The sequence below is a fragment of the Emydura macquarii genome, unplaced genomic scaffold (assembly GCF_026122565.2).
Source record: "Emydura macquarii macquarii isolate MOO-44397 ecotype Brisbane River unplaced genomic scaffold, CSIRO-AGI_Emac_v2 contig_1253, whole genome shotgun sequence".
Taxonomy (NCBI): domain Eukaryota; kingdom Metazoa; phylum Chordata; order Testudines; family Chelidae; genus Emydura; species Emydura macquarii.
Genome location: NW_027131390.1, coordinates 95192529 through 95212883, shown reverse-complemented (window position 1 = coordinate 95212883; position 20355 = coordinate 95192529). Strand labels below are relative to the sequence as shown.

Sequence of the window (20355 nt, the reverse complement as noted above, 5' to 3'; positions counted from 1 at the left end):
CTACCTAATGGGAAGAATAAAATCATGAATTATTTCAGTTATGGAATAAAAGGCCTAACTGGTCCAGATCTCTGGGATCATTAATCTTCAAGATGATAAAGCAATTTTCCCTTCTGAAGTACCTTGTTATATTGGTTATCACTTACACAGATGAGTATTCTCACTAGAGCAAATGGGATTATTCACTTACATAAGTGTTCAGTGTGAGTAAGGGCTGTAGAATCAGACCTTCAGTTATTTGGGACATAATATATTATGTAAATAATACTTGTACATACTCCCACAAAGAAACAGAGGCAAATCCTGCTATAAACTACACCAGAGTAAATTTGGAGTAAACTATTCCAGTGTAATTGAGAGCAAAATTTATCAGACATAATCTGACTGCTTTGAAACACCCATTGCAAGACTTTTCCCTGCCTAATTCTCCTCCCACTGGCTTTCCAGCAAATGGAATATACTGACACAGTGCCTAACAGGGTTTATAATGAAGCCCTTGGTAATTACTGTTCTCAATACAATTTGGTCTGAGAGCAGCAGAGATGGTACAACACAATTAACGTTTCAGAAAAAAAGTAGTGATGCATATAAATGCAATCTGTATACATGTTTTAGTTTAAACTCGTCAGTTCATGGATGCTGTTTTGGTTTTTTTTTCTCCTCATGTACTTAGTAAGATGTCTTTCATGTACTAGAATCAATTTCATCAGCATTCTTAAGGTTCATTAGAATAGTCACTGATCTGTGATGACACCATGCGGAATAAAACAGGATCGTCAATATCAGTCAAATTACTCTGGCTTTGTTAACATACAAAGTGCCTAAAATGTGATTTTTAAAATCTGTCAGAACACAATTATTTTTCTACATTTATAATCACTGGGTACATTTAAGAGCTATTGCTATTTTGAACTAAAACAGAAATGTAGTTCATACAAAACACAATAACTAAAATAATCACAGGGATTTTTTCTGTTCTCTACTAATTTCAGATCTCTTTCCTTAGCATTAAGGTAATTTATAACCTTAAAGACATATTCTGGCCAGTTTTGCAGAGCTTAATCTTGGAAACACATACAATTTGTTGGGTTTATTACCAGGCTAAATATCATTGAAGTTATTCCTGATAGTAAATAATGCTCAGTATTGTCTTTATTTCACACATAAAACCATAAAAGCTGCACATTAATCATATAAAATAACAAGAAAGCAATAATGAAAAAATAGCCACATTGGATGCATAACCTTGGCGATATCTGATCAATGTGATCACTACATGTTGTGTTGTACAGTCAGTTTCTGCTCAGTATTGGGTACCTTTGAAGTTCTGGAGTGATTTATCCCTAATTTTCCTGTCCTTCAAGAGTCAAAACTTGCTTGTGAACAGTTCTATTAACCTTAATAGCACTACTCAAGTGGGTATGACAAGCAGAATTTGACCCCAAATAAGTAATAATGTTTGTAAGGATGTTCACATAATGTATTTTCCAGAGAAAAAAATGTATTTCTAAAAATTTTTTTGTTTTTGCTCATGCAACACAGCCTCTCTACCTCTCCAGGTTATATCAAGAAGATCTTTCAATAGTAACAGTTCGTAACAGCCCAAAGAAAAATAACTGTTATGATCCTTAGGGAGCTATTTGCATTGCTGGTACTGAGGATACTGTGTTAAAATTATTACTTTGCAGGGAACTGTAACCCAGCAGTAAAAATGTTCTCCAAGCCAAAGCATGGAATCTGAGGTCTGTGCCCAAGAGTAATGTGGCTGCTGTTTTTCAGCAAAGCTGACCAAGTCATTTTTATGTTGCAGTAGTGCAAAAAGGTCAGATATAGGATTTAAGCTCTCTTATAACCCATTAAAAGAGACCATCGGTAGTAAGAAGAGGAAAAAATGAGTTAAAAGATGAATTAATTAATTTAGAAAGCAACTAGTATGTATGTATGCTAACTCCTATTTCTATAAACATTGCAAGGACTTCCATTTATTTTTCAGATGGACTGAGTGAACATGTGCATTAACTGCACTAACACAGCAGACTGCTGACAAGTAGTTGCCTAAAATAGATTTTCATTGGGTCAGTCATTATGAAGACCTTTCTTATGTGTGTCTCCATTTCTGTACTCATTTCTCTTTCCAGTTCTGCATCTTTCTCCGTTTTACACATTTGTCTTCCGTGCCTATCCTTTTTGCATGAGAACTTCTCTGCCTATCTGCTGTGCCAGTCCTCTTCATTTCATCCTTTCCTTGGCTCTCAGTTCTCTCCCCACCCAGGTTCAAACCATGTTCTGTGAACACTGCTTCCCTGTGACCTTGGCATTTACAGGAATCTGAACCTCGTGTATTCTGTTAATGGGAAGTGTGTCAGATTCAAATGACTCTGGTGATTGTGGCCCAAATTCTCTGCTGGCACAACTCCAAAGATGTCACTGGAGTAAAGCCAGCAAAGTATTTGGCCCAATGTCGTCTCTATTCCAGCAGCAGCTAAGCCGCCTGTAATATTGAGGCAACTGATCTGGAGTGTTGTTTTTAATACCCACCTGAAGCTGGAATAATGTCTAGACCCAACACAAACACTTTCCCATCCCCATGCATTTTTCCTCTTCCCCCTCTTATCATTACTACTTGATGATACATTGCAGTTCTTCACAGACTCTCTTTTAGCCCTTATGTCAATAAAGGCTCAATTGAGAAAGATGCTGAATTATCACTAGCAAGGTGTTAAGTAGCTTCAACTTTCAGTGAAGAAAATGGAAATTGAGGATGCTCAAAATCTTTAAAAATTGGGTCTTAAATTTGCATCAGCTGCTTCATTGCTGGGACTGGAATGTGTCCATCTGAACCGAATATTGTATTTTGTTAATCTTGTTAATCCCTTAATGTGCCATTGGTAGGTGCTGTTAATAGGGTGGATCAATGTACCCAGCAATTGATCAATGAATTCAAGGAGCCTATGCATGGCATCAAAAGTGAACGTGCTTAAAGGTGGGTTTTGTATATTAGCAGTTTGTAACACACAGAGTGAAATTAAAAATGAATTATGTGAGAGGCAACCACCCAGTTTAAAAGACAATGAACCAGTTCTGTGGTTATTATTTCATATTAATATTACAATAGTGCCTAAAAGCTTCAGAAAAAATAGTAAGGAATATAATCCCTGCCCCCAAAGAATTTATTTCAGGCTTTTGCAAACTGGTTATAGAAGCTGCATGTGATATTGCCAATTATTTTTAAAATAGATGTGAAAACATGATGCAGCTGTTAATTAATATTCAGTCTGTAATACTGCACATTGTCTCTGTGCAGAGATGATCTATTACTAGCTATGCTCTTTCTTAGTATGGCTCTTGCAACTGTGAAGGCTGTAGAGTCAGTCTTTTAAGCCCAGCTACTCTACTAAATTATAGTCTAATGTTATATATTAATGCAGTGTGTGTGCATAAGAAGATGAAATGTTTGCCTTACTCTGAGTTTTCCTGCTTTTTTTTTCAAGTCGTGTCACTAAACCTTTATGTCCTTAACATGTTTTTGTTTGTTTAATTATACAAATACACTGCTTGGTTATGTCTGTGATTTACATTATATTATTGGATTTAGTCACCAATGAGGGTTTGAAAACCAACCTACGCAGAATCAAAGCTGTTCAGACTTTTTGCACCTGCACAGTGAAATGTGATTAGGGAATAATGTCATTTTAATGTGCATAGGAAATATGTGGGTTTACTGTTCACGATATACATTCCAAAGACTAGCTCCAACTGTCAGAGTCTGAATCGGCAGTGCTTCCGATCATCACCACCATTCATTGAAAAATCAAGGTCATGAATCAACACAGATCCACTTAAGAAATTTTTGAATTAATATTGGAAACATAGAGCTGAAGAGTGTCTTTTTTAAAAAAATACATCTTCCTTGATAAAAACACAGCTTCTAACTCATATTATAAAATGGAGTCAGCGTAATCTATGGTGCTCATAAAATGGTCTTACAGCATCCTTTAGAATTTAGATAGAACATGGAGGGGGAAATGCTTTTTATATCTGGGGAATCCAAATTAGAGATGGGCCATGCTGGAAATGTTATAGGTTGTATGTACTTAATATTTTTATTGGCTCCAGGAGCACAGTGTTTCTAAATTCTTCATGGAAATGGAGATGAAATAGGGCCAACAGGGACCATAAATTATTAGACTTTTCAGCTATTTACTATCTACTGATAAAGGCAGAGAAACATTTCTATAACTTACTATATTTTGAACAAATCTGTACCATATTTACTCATGCCAGATTTGTGCTCTGCATTGCTCTATCTATGGGTAGACTGCCTTACAATCAGCTGCAAGACATGTGAACATCTGGTCATTCTGTTTAACCTTACTGCAGCTGAGAGTAGTAACAAGGGATTCCGTTCAGACCTCTGACACTGAGTAAGAGCCTCATAAGAATGTTTGTAAGATTCGTTTTCACTGAAGATTATCAAAGTCACATATAAAATGAGAGATCAAAGAAATAACAATAAAACAAACACAGTGGACCCTGATCCAAACCCTGGTGAACTCAAAGGAAAGACTTCAGTGGGCTTTGGATCATCCCTCAGTAAATTTCTAGCCAAGTCTGCAAGATTTCTGATGCTTGACTTTTTAAAAATAGAGTCTTACTTAGAATATATAAAATAGCTAATGTGTGTTTGGGTTTTGTAATTGTATATAGAGGTATGTTTATATTTATATTTCCTATATATGTATTTCTGTTTATGAGAGTAATTACATGATGGCTTACAGGTTTTTAATTGGCCTATGAGGCAATAGATTAATGCATGACTGATAAAAGCGGTGATCCAAAAGAAGTGTCAATAAAACCTGGATATATCACTGTGCACTATCATGTACTTTATATATGCCACATATTTTAGAGAAAAGATAGAAATTCTGAATAAGTTTTTAAAAATTCATATTGCCTAAATCCAGGTTATAAGTCCAACTGTTCAGGCTTAAGAGAGAGAAAAAAAGCAATAACTAATATTGTTAAATCTCTAATGATTTATAATATATCTTCTATGAATTAAAGCTGGGTGATTATAAAGCTCAATATGTTGCACCCCACCAGTGTTAGCAATAGGTGCTCAATACCATTCAAAAGGCAGACATAAAGCTCCCCAATAGAGTAAGATGGGTCTTTAGCACAACTATGCTGGGAAAGATTCTGCTTTTAAGCTAATGATGACATTTGTCAGGAAACAAAAAAGAAAGAATAATAAACAGTGGATAGGTAGGAACTTCGGAGTTTGTATTTGTGGGTTCTGATTCTTCAATCCTTGCATATAACTTGTGCCTGCATGTGCATTTTACCAGGACATACCAATATGAGAAGTCTATTAGCATCATCTGGTCTATTCATAGTGGTAAGCACTACTCAGTGCTATTGTCTGCAGTAGCAGGTCATTAGGTCTTAGCTGAAAGTCCCATTCATTGCAATTAAGAACAGCAGAATCTAGATCTCTCTCTCTAGCTATTCTGTTTTGTAGAAAACCTTCGTAAATGTGATACCTTTCCAGGTGATCATTCAGCCAGTATATTAGCACATTAAAAGGGATTACTCTCTACACACAGAGATGTGCCCTTAATTATGGATGGGTGTGGATTTTGCCGTGGGTGCATCACTAGTTTCTCACATGCACGGCATAGCTAACCCATATTTTGTTTGGATATGAAAGATATTGTAAATGTTATGATTGAATGTAAATGATTCCTTTCATTCAACATTATACAAACATAACAGTGCTCATTTGTTAAGACTGAAATATGTATGATAGATCCAACTTGCAGATCAAGTGTTAGATAAACTGCTGGGTCATTGGAAATTTTATATTTTAGAGCTGGAAATTTTTTATCTCCTCCTAAGCAGAATATAATTTTTTTTAAAAACCTCAGTGTCCCAGCCTCTCCAGTGTTTTTGAATATTTATTATATGTGATTTGATTTATCACATTATTTAAATCTGTTTTCAGTTCCCTAAACATTACATTAGGTTCTCTCAAGATCAACCAGCTGTGGGACCCATGGATACTGGATTTTCACTGGTGACTGCCTGTCAATAATAGACAGTTCTTTAGTGTAGCACAAAAAAGGCATAACAAAATCCAATGGTTGGAAGTTGAAGCTATATAAAGTCAGACTAGAAATAAGTTGCAGATTTTTAACAGAGAGGGTAATTAATTATTGGAAGAGCTTACCTATGGATGCAGTGAATTCTTCATTTCTTAGTCTTTAAATCCAGACTGGACATCTTTCTAAACAATATGCTATAGCTCAAACAGTAGTTATGGGTTTGGTGAGGCTGGGTGAGGCTTTTTTGCCCTGTGTTATGTAGGAGATCAAATTAGTGGTTCCTTCCAGCCATAAAAACCATGCTCCTACTTGTTCTCTAAGGAAAATCCCTGGGGAAGAGATTTTTTCATTTGATCCAGTGGGATCCAGTAATCTGAGATAGGACCAAACCTAGCTGCCATTTCTAAAAGGCATAGACTGGAGGGAGTAAAGTTAGGGAGTGGCACTAATAAGCCACCGTAACATTTTTAGATGATCTCTGATAGTACTGTTGACATATGCCTTCCCCAATTTCTTGGGCTGGTACTGTAAGTCTAACACGAATAATTCAGGGAGAGATATACTCCTGTCTTGCTCCTGGGTCCAATTAAAATAAGGGTTTATCTAAACAGAGCAGCAATGCATGCTATAGGGGGGTGAATTCTAAAGTGCACCAACTCACCTGTGTATACTCTGCTGGTGCACATTTTAAGTTCCCTAATGCACATTAAGGCAGTGATGTTTACATTAGTGTGCAACTGTGACATGTTGTACCTCATGTACACCCTTATAGTGTGATTTGTGTATCATTCATGTTCACCCTTATAGTATAACTGTGTATTGTCTAATGCAAAGTATGCCATGTAAGGTGTTTTTGGAATGTCATGAGATACTGAACATTATTGCATGTTTCCTGCAATGTTGTGAGTATGTGCAGATATGAAACTCTGCTATGTCATATCCCCAGATGTGTGTTTCACATGGCTTGAATAGAGGCAGACCAACACAAAGCTGTGGTTCCATGCCCTGCAGAGGCATGCATACAGGAACAATGGACTGGCCTAAGCACCTTTGAGCATTTTGGCTCAAGTGGAAGAAATCGTGCCCATTGTCAGACATGGCCAATCACCTGACCCCAGGGGCTTGAGGAAACTTGTTAAAAGAAAGAGACATCTTTGTCTCAGCGCTCTCCCCTGGAATCCATCTTCTAAGGAACATCAAGGACTGACAACAGCCCACAAGAGGGAAGTCTGGCTGCAAGAGGCATCGCAGCCAGCTGTAGGTAAGATAACATCACAGAATGAAAAGCTGCTTGAAATATTAAGCTTAGTTTTGGATGCAAGTTACCTTTTTAGTTAATTGTGACCCACTCCTTGATTTATATTAATCTCTCAATTTATATTAATCTGATTTATAATCACTTAAAATCTTGCTGTAGTCAATAAACGTATTTGTTTGTTTTATCTAAAACAGTGCATGTGGATTGAGTGTGTGCAGAGACCTCAATCAGAGTGACAGAACTGGTGCATATTAATTTCTTTGGTAAATTGATGGACAAATGTAAATGAGGTTGCAGGGTACAGTGTACAGCACTGAACCCTGTAAGACGGCAGTTCCCGGGGTTGCATCAGGAACTGGGGATGTTTGCTGAGAGTCTATCCAATGAGTGACTGGCCAGAAGTGCTCCTTCACTAGGTCAGGAACTGATTACTTAGCAGGAGGCTGGGTGTGGGCTGACCCAGGAGCAAAGTAATCTTACCAATAAAAAAAAAAGAGTATCCCAGGTCAGGATGTTTCCCAATTTAAAACAGAAATGGACACTTTCACCTGGAAAAAGCCTTTTTCAGCATTAGGTGCAGCTACTGAATAACCTGGAGTCCATGGACCAAATTCTGCCCTGTTATACAACAGAAAATGCTGTAGGTATTGGCTTTCCCAATTAAACAATAATGCCTTGTATGCCCTCATTATCTGTCATGCCATGGCAGCGTAGAAAATAACTTCTCTGAGAGTTCAGTAGGAATTATTAACCCATGGTACAATTCAGTTTCCTTACTACCAACATTTGGATAGGAATAGCTGGAGTCTGATATATGCAGTAAAAAAAAAAACACTTAAAGAAATGTAAACTTTGTGGCATTCCCCTCGTTCTGAGAAAGGATTTCTATTTAGCCCAGTACTATGGCTAAAAAACATGTTGACAGATGCATTCCTGGGAAATGCATTTAAGTGAGTATTTTTGGCAAAAAGAATATATTGTATAAAACATTGGCTGCTGATTGTATGTGATCAACATGCCCAAAACGTGGTCCAATGTACCGACTTCAAACAAAACCTATTAGCCAAAAAATCCAACAGCAGCACAGACTAGCTGCATGTGTTAAGTAGCCTCTGAAATTCATTGTGGAGAAATGCAAAATAATGATACTAGAAAACAGAAACAGGAAAACTGCAGCAATACCTAAACAAACAAACATACTGTGAACCAGCAAGAAGGAGGAACAACTGAGTTGATAAAGTGCTAAATTTAGGCATAGTACTTGATAGGACTTAAAAAGAAAATTGAGACTTCATAAAGGTCTGGGCAAAAGTCAGAGGAATCACAATCTAGCAATTTTAATGGACTAGCATGGTTATATTGGCAATTGGTTCAAGAACTGATTTCTTCAGAAATTTACTTTGGAGCCTGTGATGGGTGTACAAATCCACACTGGGTCTGGCAGAAAAGGGTTAATGGTCTAGCTTGCAAATGGAGGCAACAGGAAGTTCAAGAAAAAGTTTCAAGAAAAAAGATTTCATTTTGGGAAATAAACATTTTCCAGTTCATCATGTTCACAAATGAACATAACTGACCCTGCCAAAGTGTTATATCATCCACGAAGGTCTTATATATGGAGGTATCAGAATGCCAAGTTGTTGTAAATATGCCTCAAACTATTTAGGAAAGGAGATATTAAAGATGATTCAAATGGTGTTTTCTTTGTTCCACTGTCTACTGCATACCTCTGACACATCTGCCTCCTAGCTTTCCATTCTAAATATCCTCCTTTACACCCTGTGATCTCACCCTGTGATGCAGTTACCATGTGGGAGCCACACGTCTCTTGGCCTAACACTACTAGCTATTTTTAGCTTAGATCACTCTGTGCAAGAAACATTTTTGTTTTATGGAACTAAAGGGATTTTCTGCCTGATCTTTCATATCATCTCAGTCTGAGTCATTAAGGGTATGTCTACACAGAAAAAAAAAACCCACAAAAAACCCATGGCAGTGAGTCTCTGAGCCCAGATCAACTGATTCAGGTTCATAAGACTCATGCTACAGGGCTAAAAATAGCAATATAGGTGCTCCCGCTTGTGCTTGAGCCCAGGTGCCCCAGTGGTGGTGGGAGGAGGAATCTTAGTGCTATGGGATTTCACAGGGAACTCTGGGTTATAAGCTTTCATGTACCTTTTACATTTTAAAAAGTCAAAACAGAACTATATAATAATTGCTTTGTGCCTCAGTTTCCCATTTGTAAAATGGGAACAATAGTTCCCTACCTTGCAGGGGTATTGTGAGGCGAAATAGAGTAAAGATTGTGAAGTGCTAAGATAATATTCTAGAGGGAAACATAGCCCAAAGGTAGAAGATAGATAAACGATAAGTAGCTTGGAAGGAGCAAGATTAACAAACCATTCCCCAAAGAAACTGGCTGCTGATGAGGAAGCATACAGCACAGGGGTATAAGATCCTGTGAAAATAGCAAGCTGATGCTCTGCCTCTTTCCCCCCAGATCTCCCACCATTTCAGGTTAGGAGGAGCAATAATGGGAGAATGTGGAGTGGGATCCTGAGCCAAATGTTTCCAACATGAAGCAAGGCATTTGGTTTAAGCCCTGGGCATGTACATGTATTTTACTGATTGGGTTGTAAATTCCTGGGTTTTATTTAAGTATTTATTCAATTACTTGGTTGTATTGTAATAATTTTTCCCTGCTATTGCTTCGGCTCAGATAGTCATGAGTGATACAATAACAGCTTGAAGGACAAGAGCCTTTTTCTGATGAAGATTACACAACGCAGCAGCAGCACTTAGTAATCAGAAACAAACAAAGATCAGCCGGCTGTTGTCCTGATGCCACTTTTACATTATAAACTTTCTGTGCTTGCATCAGCACAAAAAGCCAGGCAGATCAGAGGTGCATCAAAGGTTTGCAGCACTACATTAATCAGCAAGCCTGTCAGGCATCTGAGAGCTGTACAAGTTTGCCTGGTGCCATTCTGCCGCCAGTTCTGCATGAATTGCTGGTGCAGCTTTCTAGGCGCATAATGATTCAAGCATCTGGATGGCATTTCAGGCTTCTGGCAGTTTTTTACAGGTGTTCAACTATATGATATTAGGTCTTTTGGCACAGCAATGCACATAAATCCCTTTATCAGAAAGTGTGTAAGCTAAACTTGGCCAAAGTACTCGGACTGCCAATGGCTTGATTATATTTTTACTGTCTTGGGCTTAGTTGGCTAAAGTTTGAAAGAAAAAAACTGTTCATTTTATTTCCTGGATGACCGCCATAATTGATCTTGAGCACCCTCCATTTCTGATGACATCTATAGGAGTATAGGGCACTCAGCATTTCCCAGGATAAAGCCCATTATCCTGAAGTCAATTAATATGTATTGTTGAAGAAGTAGAATGTATGTTGTGTGAAAGACATCATTTAGAGTGCCACAAGGGGGTATAAATAGGAGGGGATTGAAATTAAGAAAAGGGGAATTTAGAAAACTAAGAAATGAAAAGTCCTCCCTTGAGGTGAGATCAAGACAGTAAAAGAGTCTATAGAGGAAATGGGGAAGCTCCATCACTTGAATCATTTAAAGCTACTCCAGACACAGCACTGGAAAATATATTGTATGAAGCAATCCTAAACTGCCAGAGGATGGAGTAGATGACCTCAGAGTCTTTTCTCTCTTTTACATCTATGATCCTACAAAGGTTTATAACTGGTGATTGGTGGGTCTAAGTTAGGGTCTCTTCCCCTTCCTTTCCCTTTATCCCTACATGAAGAAAACTCAAGGAATGAATTGCCAGAACCCTTCTTTAACAATGCTTTTAGTCTTCTTGTTTCTTCAGATTACCAATCTTTTTCCAGGTAACCTCGTTATTTCAATCCTCTTTTTTTTGTCTTGGATTTCCTGATCATTTGCTTTCTTGATGACTTGTTCAACAGCTCTAATTTTTCTTGTACATTTATATGCAGCCCAGCAGGTCATGCTAAGCAAATCAAGAGCTAATGAATCATATACTCAGAATAATTCTTAGACTCTCTTCCCAGCTGGCTGGCCTTTCTCAGTGCTTCTATCTCTATCACTTCTTCAATTAAGGCCTCTAAGGATAGAGGCTAGTTAACAGGCTATTTTATTTGTGTGACAAATTGGAAAAATGCTAAAATGATTAAACATCCAAAACGTACCAATCACAGACCTATCAGCTATGCATTTTTTCCCAGTGGGGTGCTGGACAGAATAAAACTGAATGGCTGATATGGCTTAGAATCTCATAGATTTAATTTTTTTGTAAAGACCCAGTTTATGAGGATACTCATCATATTTGCCAGGTCCACTGGTAGGATTAGAAAATACTTTGTAACTTTTTCATTATAGCTTACCAGGCACCTCTTCCCATGATGATTTAAAAAAAAACAAAACCAAACAAACAGAAAAAAAACAATGGTATTTTGCAAGGTTGCTTGCAAGCTTCAATTTATCAGGCCATCTGTATCACAGAATTTTTAGAAAAAGTAGAATCAAACAGATAAGTTATACCATATTAAGCAGCAACTACATGTGAATGACTGTGAGAATCAGCAAAGACATGCAGTATCCATTTCAATTCCTCTGTATACCTAACCACTGTTACAAGAGTTTTTTCCTGTTTTCAGAGAGGAAGTGAATGCTGTAGTGGGAAGTGTGAAACCTTCTAAACTAAACTCTGTAGGACAAATTCTAACACCAATTATAGCACTGTATCCCCACTGACGTCAACAGGATTTCATGGGATTAACACGAAGTAGAGTTTAAGTCAGTAAACAGAAGAAAAATTATTACTATTGTTTTTCTTCTGTGCTCTGATATGGAATGCTTTGAAAATTTCGATAGGCATTGCTTTTATCTATGCTATCATCAGTCTATATTTCTGGACTCTGGACTTCGATTACATCGTTCTTTCACGTTTGAATGTTTTATTATATTTATTGAATTCCTTCTCCACCATGGCTAGAACCTAAAGACAGATAAATGCAAATTAGAAATCAGGCCAGAAAATTTTAAGAGTCAGAGTGACTAACTTGTGGAACAAACTACCAAGGCAAGTGGTGGATTCTACCAAGGCAAGTGATATCTTCATATAAAGACTGGATGCCTTTCTAGAAGGCTTTAGCCAATCACAAGTTGCTGGGCTCAATACAGGAGTAACTGGATGAAATGTAATGGCCTGAGATATATAGGAAGTCAGACTTGATGATTTAATAGTTCCTTCTGGTCTCATAATTAAGGTTAAGATTTTGTCCGAGTTATTTTTAGTAAAAGTCAGGGACAGGTCACGGGCAATAAACAAAAATTCATGGAAACCTGTGACCTGTCCCTGACTTTTATTAAAAATAACTGTGACAAAATGGGGCTGATGAGGGAGGACTGAAACCTGAGCAGGGGAGGGGTGGGGAGCTGTGTTGAGAGCCCAAGCCCTGCTGCGGAAGGGGGCCGGATCCAACATCCACCACTTTCACAGCTTGGAGGGCTGGGGTCCTGCCGGCTGACAGCTCTGGCCTGCCACATCGGGGCTAAAGTGGAAAATATCATGGAGGTCTCTGAAAGTCATGGAATCTGTGACTTCTGTGACCTCCATGACATAATCTTATCCTTACTCATAATCAATGAATCTGTAAATATGTTCAGGGCTGTTTTCCCACTGTCTTTTTTTTTTTCCTTATGCTTTTTAATCCTTTGTGTCTTTAATTTTCTCTCACTTAAAAAAAGTCAAGACGTTTGGACAGTTAGGACTGGATCCATCAACCACTGACCACTTGGTTTTGATCCAAAGCCCATTAAAGTCAATGAGAAGCTTTCCACTGATTTCAGTGGGGTTTGGGTCAGTCCCTTGGTGCAAGACTCCAAAACAGTATTTAGAGCACACACAAAACCGTTTGCTAGCTGCTGCAAAGGAATTCAGGTGAGTAAAGAAGAATCTTCAAAGAGGTTAATACACACACACACACACACACACACACACACGTTCACCAATGCGTATTTAATTCAATCACAAGAGTAGGTGGAGCTACAAATGAAGGCATGCCAATAAAGGGCCAAATCCTTCTCATTTTACTCAGGCAAATAGCATCAATGACTTCAGAATATACGCATGAATAAGGCCATCAGGATTTGTTGGAAAATAGTCAAAGAAATTCTGTGTAGGCAAGTGCCATCCTGGTGAGACAAAGCTGTGGCTAAGCATGCTTAAACATGAATAATGCGTCACAACTTGAGCACCCACATGAATTGTCTACATTCCTCAGGAGGCAGGGGCATCAACCAGCAGAAGAATGCATCTTAAAAAACTCAGGAGGCAAATCCCACTGGGACACTGACACATAGTAAAACAATTGCTACTGCTTTTCAGGATGGTAAAAGAACAAGAGTAGTTATGAGTGTATAAGGCAAGGACTATTTACAATAGCAATAAATAACCTGCACGGCTCAAACACCATACCAGCCTCTTTTTAACCCCAACATGGAGGAAAAATCATTTCATGCATAATCTTTCAAGCAAGAGGCTGATTAAAAACAACAGGAAATTAGAGATGTTCCTCCCAGGGAAACCTGGCACCATAGGAGTTGTCTTTGTGATTTACAGCTGCAAATAGCCCCTCCTGCATGGCTATAGTATGATGATTCTCTGCCAGGTCTAGGAGCTACAGAGTGAAATCACAAAGAGAATCATATCACCCATCCAATGATAAAAATGTTCAAGATATGGTAATGTTCTTGTGCTTATTATTGATCCCATCATGTAACATTAGATGTCTTGCTTTAGAAGGCATGACCAAAAATCCCATCCCATTTGTCTGGTTTTATTTAAAGCATAGGAGTTACCTGAAGGCAAATTTAAAATAAGTATTAAAAAAGCTAAATATACTTGCCATTTTGCCTATATATAGCCCTAGCTTGAAGGCATGTTGATTATTGTTTCATACTGGGGCTTATTTACTTTACAGAGCTTTGTATAAGGCACACTAAACTCATACTGAAAAAGCCCAGAAGAAGGAGACTTCTTAGATAAGTTAACTAAATACTGAAGGGAATCTCTGAGGAGTCCCAAAAACCAAAGCATGCCAAAAATGTCTGGGCAGTAAGTCCAAATTTATGCAGGAAGATTAATTTTATTCACCTGTTTCTGAAAGTAACACCTTGAGACAAATAAAATTTGTATAAGGCTCTTCAACTGAAGAACTCAGTGTTTAGAACTAAAATCCTGTGCTATGTTGGTCTAAGGAGCTTCCAGGGCCATCAAAAACCCACCAAGGAGGAAAACTAAATAGGATTTGAAGAGGGTAACTAAAATTAGTCTAAGGCCCATTGAAAGCTGGGTTTAAATTTTCTTCACTTTTTCTTCTCCCTTTGCGAAAGGGAGAAGAAGAGCCAAAATATATAAAAATGCTCTGGCAAAAAACCCCAATAATTTTCTCCCATTTTCAAATCATTGTATTTCCCCACTCCAGAATATTGTGTGTGTAAAATATTTTGTGTCACTCTGTAGACACTAAGCTAAATTCAATCCTGGTTTAAGTAGGTGTTGATTTTTATGAATCAGGGAGTACTGCAGCCTTCCATGGCTGTTAGCTGCAAAGTACCATATACGGAACACTGCCAGAGTAGACTTTACAGCTTCCTTTTTGTTCTGGCAGCCTATCACATGAACTAGAGTTTGTGTATTTAAAGAATATTGGCCAATACTTTTTTAGATGCCTAAGTATGGAGTTAGGAGCCTAACTTTAGGCATCCGTTTTTTAAAGAAATGCACACTGTAACTTGTACATAGGGTGAAATTCTTGCTGATGTGCTGTGTCAAATCATAATTATTTTGCTAATCTTTACTGAATATTCTGCAATTGTCACATGCATTGACCATGAGAATTCCATATTGTGAGCTAGTGCAGAAGACACAGTGGCAATCATCTCTGTGATTTAATGCACTGCAGATTGGAGAAAGGAATTTTGTCCATATTGTTTATGCCAGAAATATGCACACTACAAGTCCTTACAACTAGCTATTGCAAATATGCAGTTGCTATTTTTTTGTTAAAATTACATGTAGATGATGCAAGATCCTTAGTTATAACATCATCAGTAGATGTTGCTATAATATAGTTTGCATGTGTGTTTGCATAACTACAGTGGTTAAATTATATAGATATCCATCTACTATCTTTTGACTAATCCAGACTCAATCCTATTGGGTTATGCAACCTCAACTCCTAATTATGTTAATGAGAGTTGAGGGTGCTCAACACTTGAAAAATCAGTCCACAGTTTTCTTCTGGTGAAAAATGAGTATAACACAAGCATCAAATACTAGAAACTCATCCTTGTGTGAGTAATGAGATGACATGTGAAACAAAAATTTACAAATTCAATGCTAGTTGCAATTATATATCATCTCACATTGATCCTTCAAAGGGAAACATGTAGAATACTTTCTCATCTAAATCAAATGAAGATGTGGATTCATGTCATGGGGGAGGTTTGCTTGAGTTAGGGCTGCAAGTTTGGGATCATAAACTGAATGAAAAGAAAATTAAAACTTAATGGCATGTTAGAATTTTTGTCCTTGTCATTGTTAGAACATCATGGCTTGATTGCAAAGGCTCTACAGTCTTCTATCAAAGTGAAAAATAAGTAAGTATACTTACATGTATTCCCTATGTGCAGAGTGTACAGCAGCTGCATTGTTGTAACGCCACAGAACTATCACTGATGACAAAACGTCCAGGATAGCATCAAACTGAAAAGGATACAGAGTCAATTGCTTTTGTGGGTTATTAAGGTGTACTGTAGTTAAAGCAATGAATCTGTAATCATGCTGCAAGGGCACAAAGCAGCTCCAAATAAATCATTTTAATGAAAGCTGGATTTACATTAATTTAAATTATCTTTAATTTTATTTTACTCTGTATCAGTAGACAATAGTGTTAGTGTATATCAGACTTCAGCTAGTCAATCAAAGAAAGAGCTTTATGTCTATAATCCACTAGTATGCAGAGTTACTTGGCTAAAAAAATAATTCTTGCAATGATGTGGTCACCACAATATTTATAATAGTAATATATTCCTTGTACAAAGTCTAAAGCAAAAAAGGGCACCTGTCTTTCAGTGACTTGTCCTACAAATTCACAGGTTTTGTTTAACAGAACTTTGCAACGTAATTTCATCTGTTTCATTTCACTTTATGCCACATCTTTGGAAAAATCTTCACATTTGCAACACTTTAAAAACAAGAAATTTGTCCATGTTTTTGATACAGTACCATCTCAGCTCAATGACTGGCCCATTAAGCGTTTCCTCACTTTTTGATGTAGAAACTGCTGGGCACTGACAAAAAAGTATACAGTGCATTTCAGTAGTGAGTTAAGTGATTCTTCTACTCTGTGCCTAGAATAATTCACATGTGCAACCCAAATTTTTCACAGACAGTCCCACATTTACGTTCGCAACAAAATACAAAATGTTTAACTTTCAAGTTGTTTTTAATTTAACTAGGAATGTTTGCTCTACAGATAACCTCTACTGAGAATATATTAGTGTTCAACTGCAAACTGAAAAATAGTAGTGACTTTTAGAGACCAAAGATGAAATCCTGGCCCCAGTGAAGTCAATGGGAATTTTGACATTGACTTAGATGGGGACAGGATTTCACAAGTGAATTTGGGACCTCAGATCTATGCCTTCATGGGGGATGAACATGCTGCAGGACCTTACAATGGAAAATTGGTTCTGGTCCTAGCGTCCATCAGCATAAGATCTAAGCACTGATATGAGCGCCTTTGTCTGCTGGGAACTGAAAGCAGATCACCCTAACACTTTTACTATTACCTCTGTGATCAGGTTTAAACAATGATCTTTCTAGTCAGCCACTGATTTTCTTCTACTACACCTGGATGAACTCCTTGGCTTTGAGTTCACAAATAAGAAAAATTGTGTTCAAAATTCAGAATTAGCATACAACATAATATCTCACTGTGAAACATATTTAAATCATAAAATTACTTACAGCAAATCCAAATGATGATGCACTGTACCTCATTATGGAGACAGCTAAAAGAAAGAAAATATTATTTAGCATAATTTAAAAACATCTCTTTGATATTATCTTTCATCTAAGAGGAGAGCTGCACTTGGAAAATGAGAAAAAATACACATGTATATAGAAAATAAGTTAGAGCATTAATTAGCTGCAAAACCAGATTGCGATGGGCTGGGCTTCTTTCAAGTCTCACAAGAACGCATAGGGAGGCCTACAAGGAAGGCGCAACATGCAATAAGGAATGGTGTGGTGAGCTGGTAAGTATCCCTCTTTCTTCCAAGATGGTACTGGGCCAACGCCCAAGCATGGCATTCAGAGGTGCTGTGCTGCCTTTCAGATGAAGTTCTGACCAGAGCTGTGCGGAAACCAGAATTTCTGTCCCATAGAAACTTTTGCATTTGAATTTGTTTTAGTTCCAAATCAGAATGAAACATCCAAAATGCCAAATTCTCCATGGAACAGATATTTTGGAAAAAAATCCATTTTGCAAGAACCAAAATAGAATTTTTCCAAAATTTCTAGGCTGGCTGGGGTAAGGTAGCTTCCCGCTGGCTCCTGGCTGCCTGACCAGCTTGTCGGCAGAAAAACCAGGGAACCAGGCAACCTAAGGCAGCTGGCCAGTTTGGAAACTACCTGCCCTATTCCCTGGGCATCCTGGGGAGTAAGAGAGTCCCAGTCACTCAGCTCCTGGGTAGCTAGGGACCCCAGGAATCTGGGCAACCCATCCACCAGCTGGCCGGTTGATGAGGAAGCTAGTAGGAAACCAGACAGCCAAGTTTCCATCAAAAGTTGACGTCCCTGCGAAGTGTCTATTCCATCAAATCAGCATTTTCCTATGGAAAACTGTTCTGTCAGAAAATTTTAGATGAATTCTAGTTCTCACCACCAACAGCACTTAAAAATCACACAATGCTTGTCTCAAGCATAGGCGTGTCTGTTAACTCTTGTATCCTAGCCAAATTGCAATTTAGGTATTTATATTCCGCCAGTCATCATTTCATCTGCAATGCGTTTCCTCACTTTCTGAGGTAGAAGCTGTTGGGCAGTGATCAAAAAGTATCTGCTGCATTTCAGTGGCGAGTTAGTGACCCTGCTACTGTGTAGTTAGTAAATGCTTCTGGGATCCTTCTGGATGAAACGGACTACATAAATATGAAGTACTGTATCATTATTACTCATTAATTATACTCTATAAGTAAACTCAGTATTGTACTTCCTGCAGATCTGTATGCTAATTTCTGTGGACGGGACCTGATTCAGCCATGCTTACTCCCATTGAGTAGCACCATTGATTCGTATTTTCAGAGTATATAAATACAAATGAACAGGAGAAAGGGCAGCAGTACTGGTCCTATGTTAAAAGAAAGTTCTTTTTTTTCTTTCTTTTGAGTTAACATTAACAATAAACCTAAACATCAGCCAGTGGGACAAATTTACTATTTTTCCTAAACCCAATACTAAGTAGAATATATCCCCAGAACTATGGGCAGGGATTTACACTCATAATTCCCATTATCTCTGATAGATCTTATTATCATCTTGATGCATGAATATTCAATGTAGGTGACGATACTTGTGTGGGATTAATTGGCTGAGCACACCCCGGAGACAGAAGCTCCCGAGTTCTAACCTCAGCACTGACTGTGACTTTCCCTCAGCCTAACAGCAAATCACTTGACCTTTCTGCTTCAGCTTTCTTATCGGTAGCATACATAAGATAATAAGAGGGTTGCCATCTCTTAGGGTTTTATTGTAAGTCTCACCATAGCTGGCGTTAGTCTGGCATATTGTTTGTAAGCTTGGAAGTGACAATACTTACTGATCTCCCAGAGGGGTCTGAAGGAAAATTAATGTTTGTGAAATATTTTGAAGATTTTAAGTTTTATCTGTTAACTATGTTAGGACCATTAACTATGTTAATATAATTTAAATCATAATATATTTTATAGAAATACCATGCATAACATTTTTAGCAAAGTAAAGGAACTAGATGATTGGTTTTAGCTCCATTTGTAAGTTACCAAGGCAATGGTCACAAAAATGGACATCGACATAGGCAAAAAACTATTGATTTGGAATTTTAACACTTTTGCACAAAACCAGCCAAACATGATGTATGTTTTCTGACCATTGTGAGTTTTAAGACGGTAATGGAGAGGTCTACTGATATTTTATATTGAACCTCAAGCCCCTTTGAAGTGTGCCTTGGCTTGAAAGTTCAATGAACTTGTGAGCTATGCTTGTAAATGTTCAATAATCATAGTCTGTAGTCATTTTCCCAGCTTAGAAGAAAACAAAGCTCTTCCTCAGATGACTGGCTTGCCTCACTCCTAGACCATGCCCTGGGTACAACCTGGTATATCTAAGGTAAGAAGGGGATTGTCCTGAGGCTTATTGGAGGTAGGAAAAGAATAGATGGATAGATGATTTGGCTTGCTGTAGAGGATGGGAAGTTGATTGAGGAAGAAGTGGACAGCAGTGGGAGGGGTTCTTACTATAGGTCTGAGTTCATCCCACTCGCACTTGCAACAGGCCCTTCAAGCTAATTTGTAGCATCCAGCTGATGAACCAAATCCTGCAGCATTTGTACAGTCCTAGTATTCTTCTGTCTTGTTCTCTTTTAAATAAGGATCTTTAGCAAGAAAATGTGGTTAATTGCCCCTGCACTATCTGGTCAACCATCAGAAAAGAGTTCTAATTTGTCCAACAGTTCTGAATGAAGTGAAACAGGCTTCATATGTGTTACCCATTTATAAACTGACACCAGCTAATTGCTTTTAGGAGAAGGAAAACATTTCAGGATTGTTTGGGGAATAAAATGACTATGAAGAGCTGTAAGATCAGCCTTAGACATTTTCACTCTGTGACTTGACACAAAGGAATACCTAATTTTCAGTAAAGCAAGAACTCATAGCAGTGTCTGGAACAGCATAGATA

The 20355-nt window shown here is 37.8% G+C and overlaps 1 protein-coding gene across 2 annotated transcripts in view; it reads right to left on the bottom strand.

Moving 5' to 3' along the window:
- Positions 1 to 20355, bottom strand: part of TMEM163 (transmembrane protein 163) — a 177228-nt gene that overhangs the window by 54277 nt on the left and 102596 nt on the right. For both annotated transcript variants that reach the window (XM_067549542.1, XM_067549541.1), the window contains 2 exons: positions 17386 to 17429; positions 16028 to 16119 (listed from right to left, as the gene is read on the bottom strand). In XM_067549542.1, coding sequence (XP_067405643.1) covers positions 16028 to 16119; positions 17386 to 17429 — 136 coding nt within the window. The remainder of the gene's footprint in view (positions 1 to 16027; positions 16120 to 17385; positions 17430 to 20355) is intronic.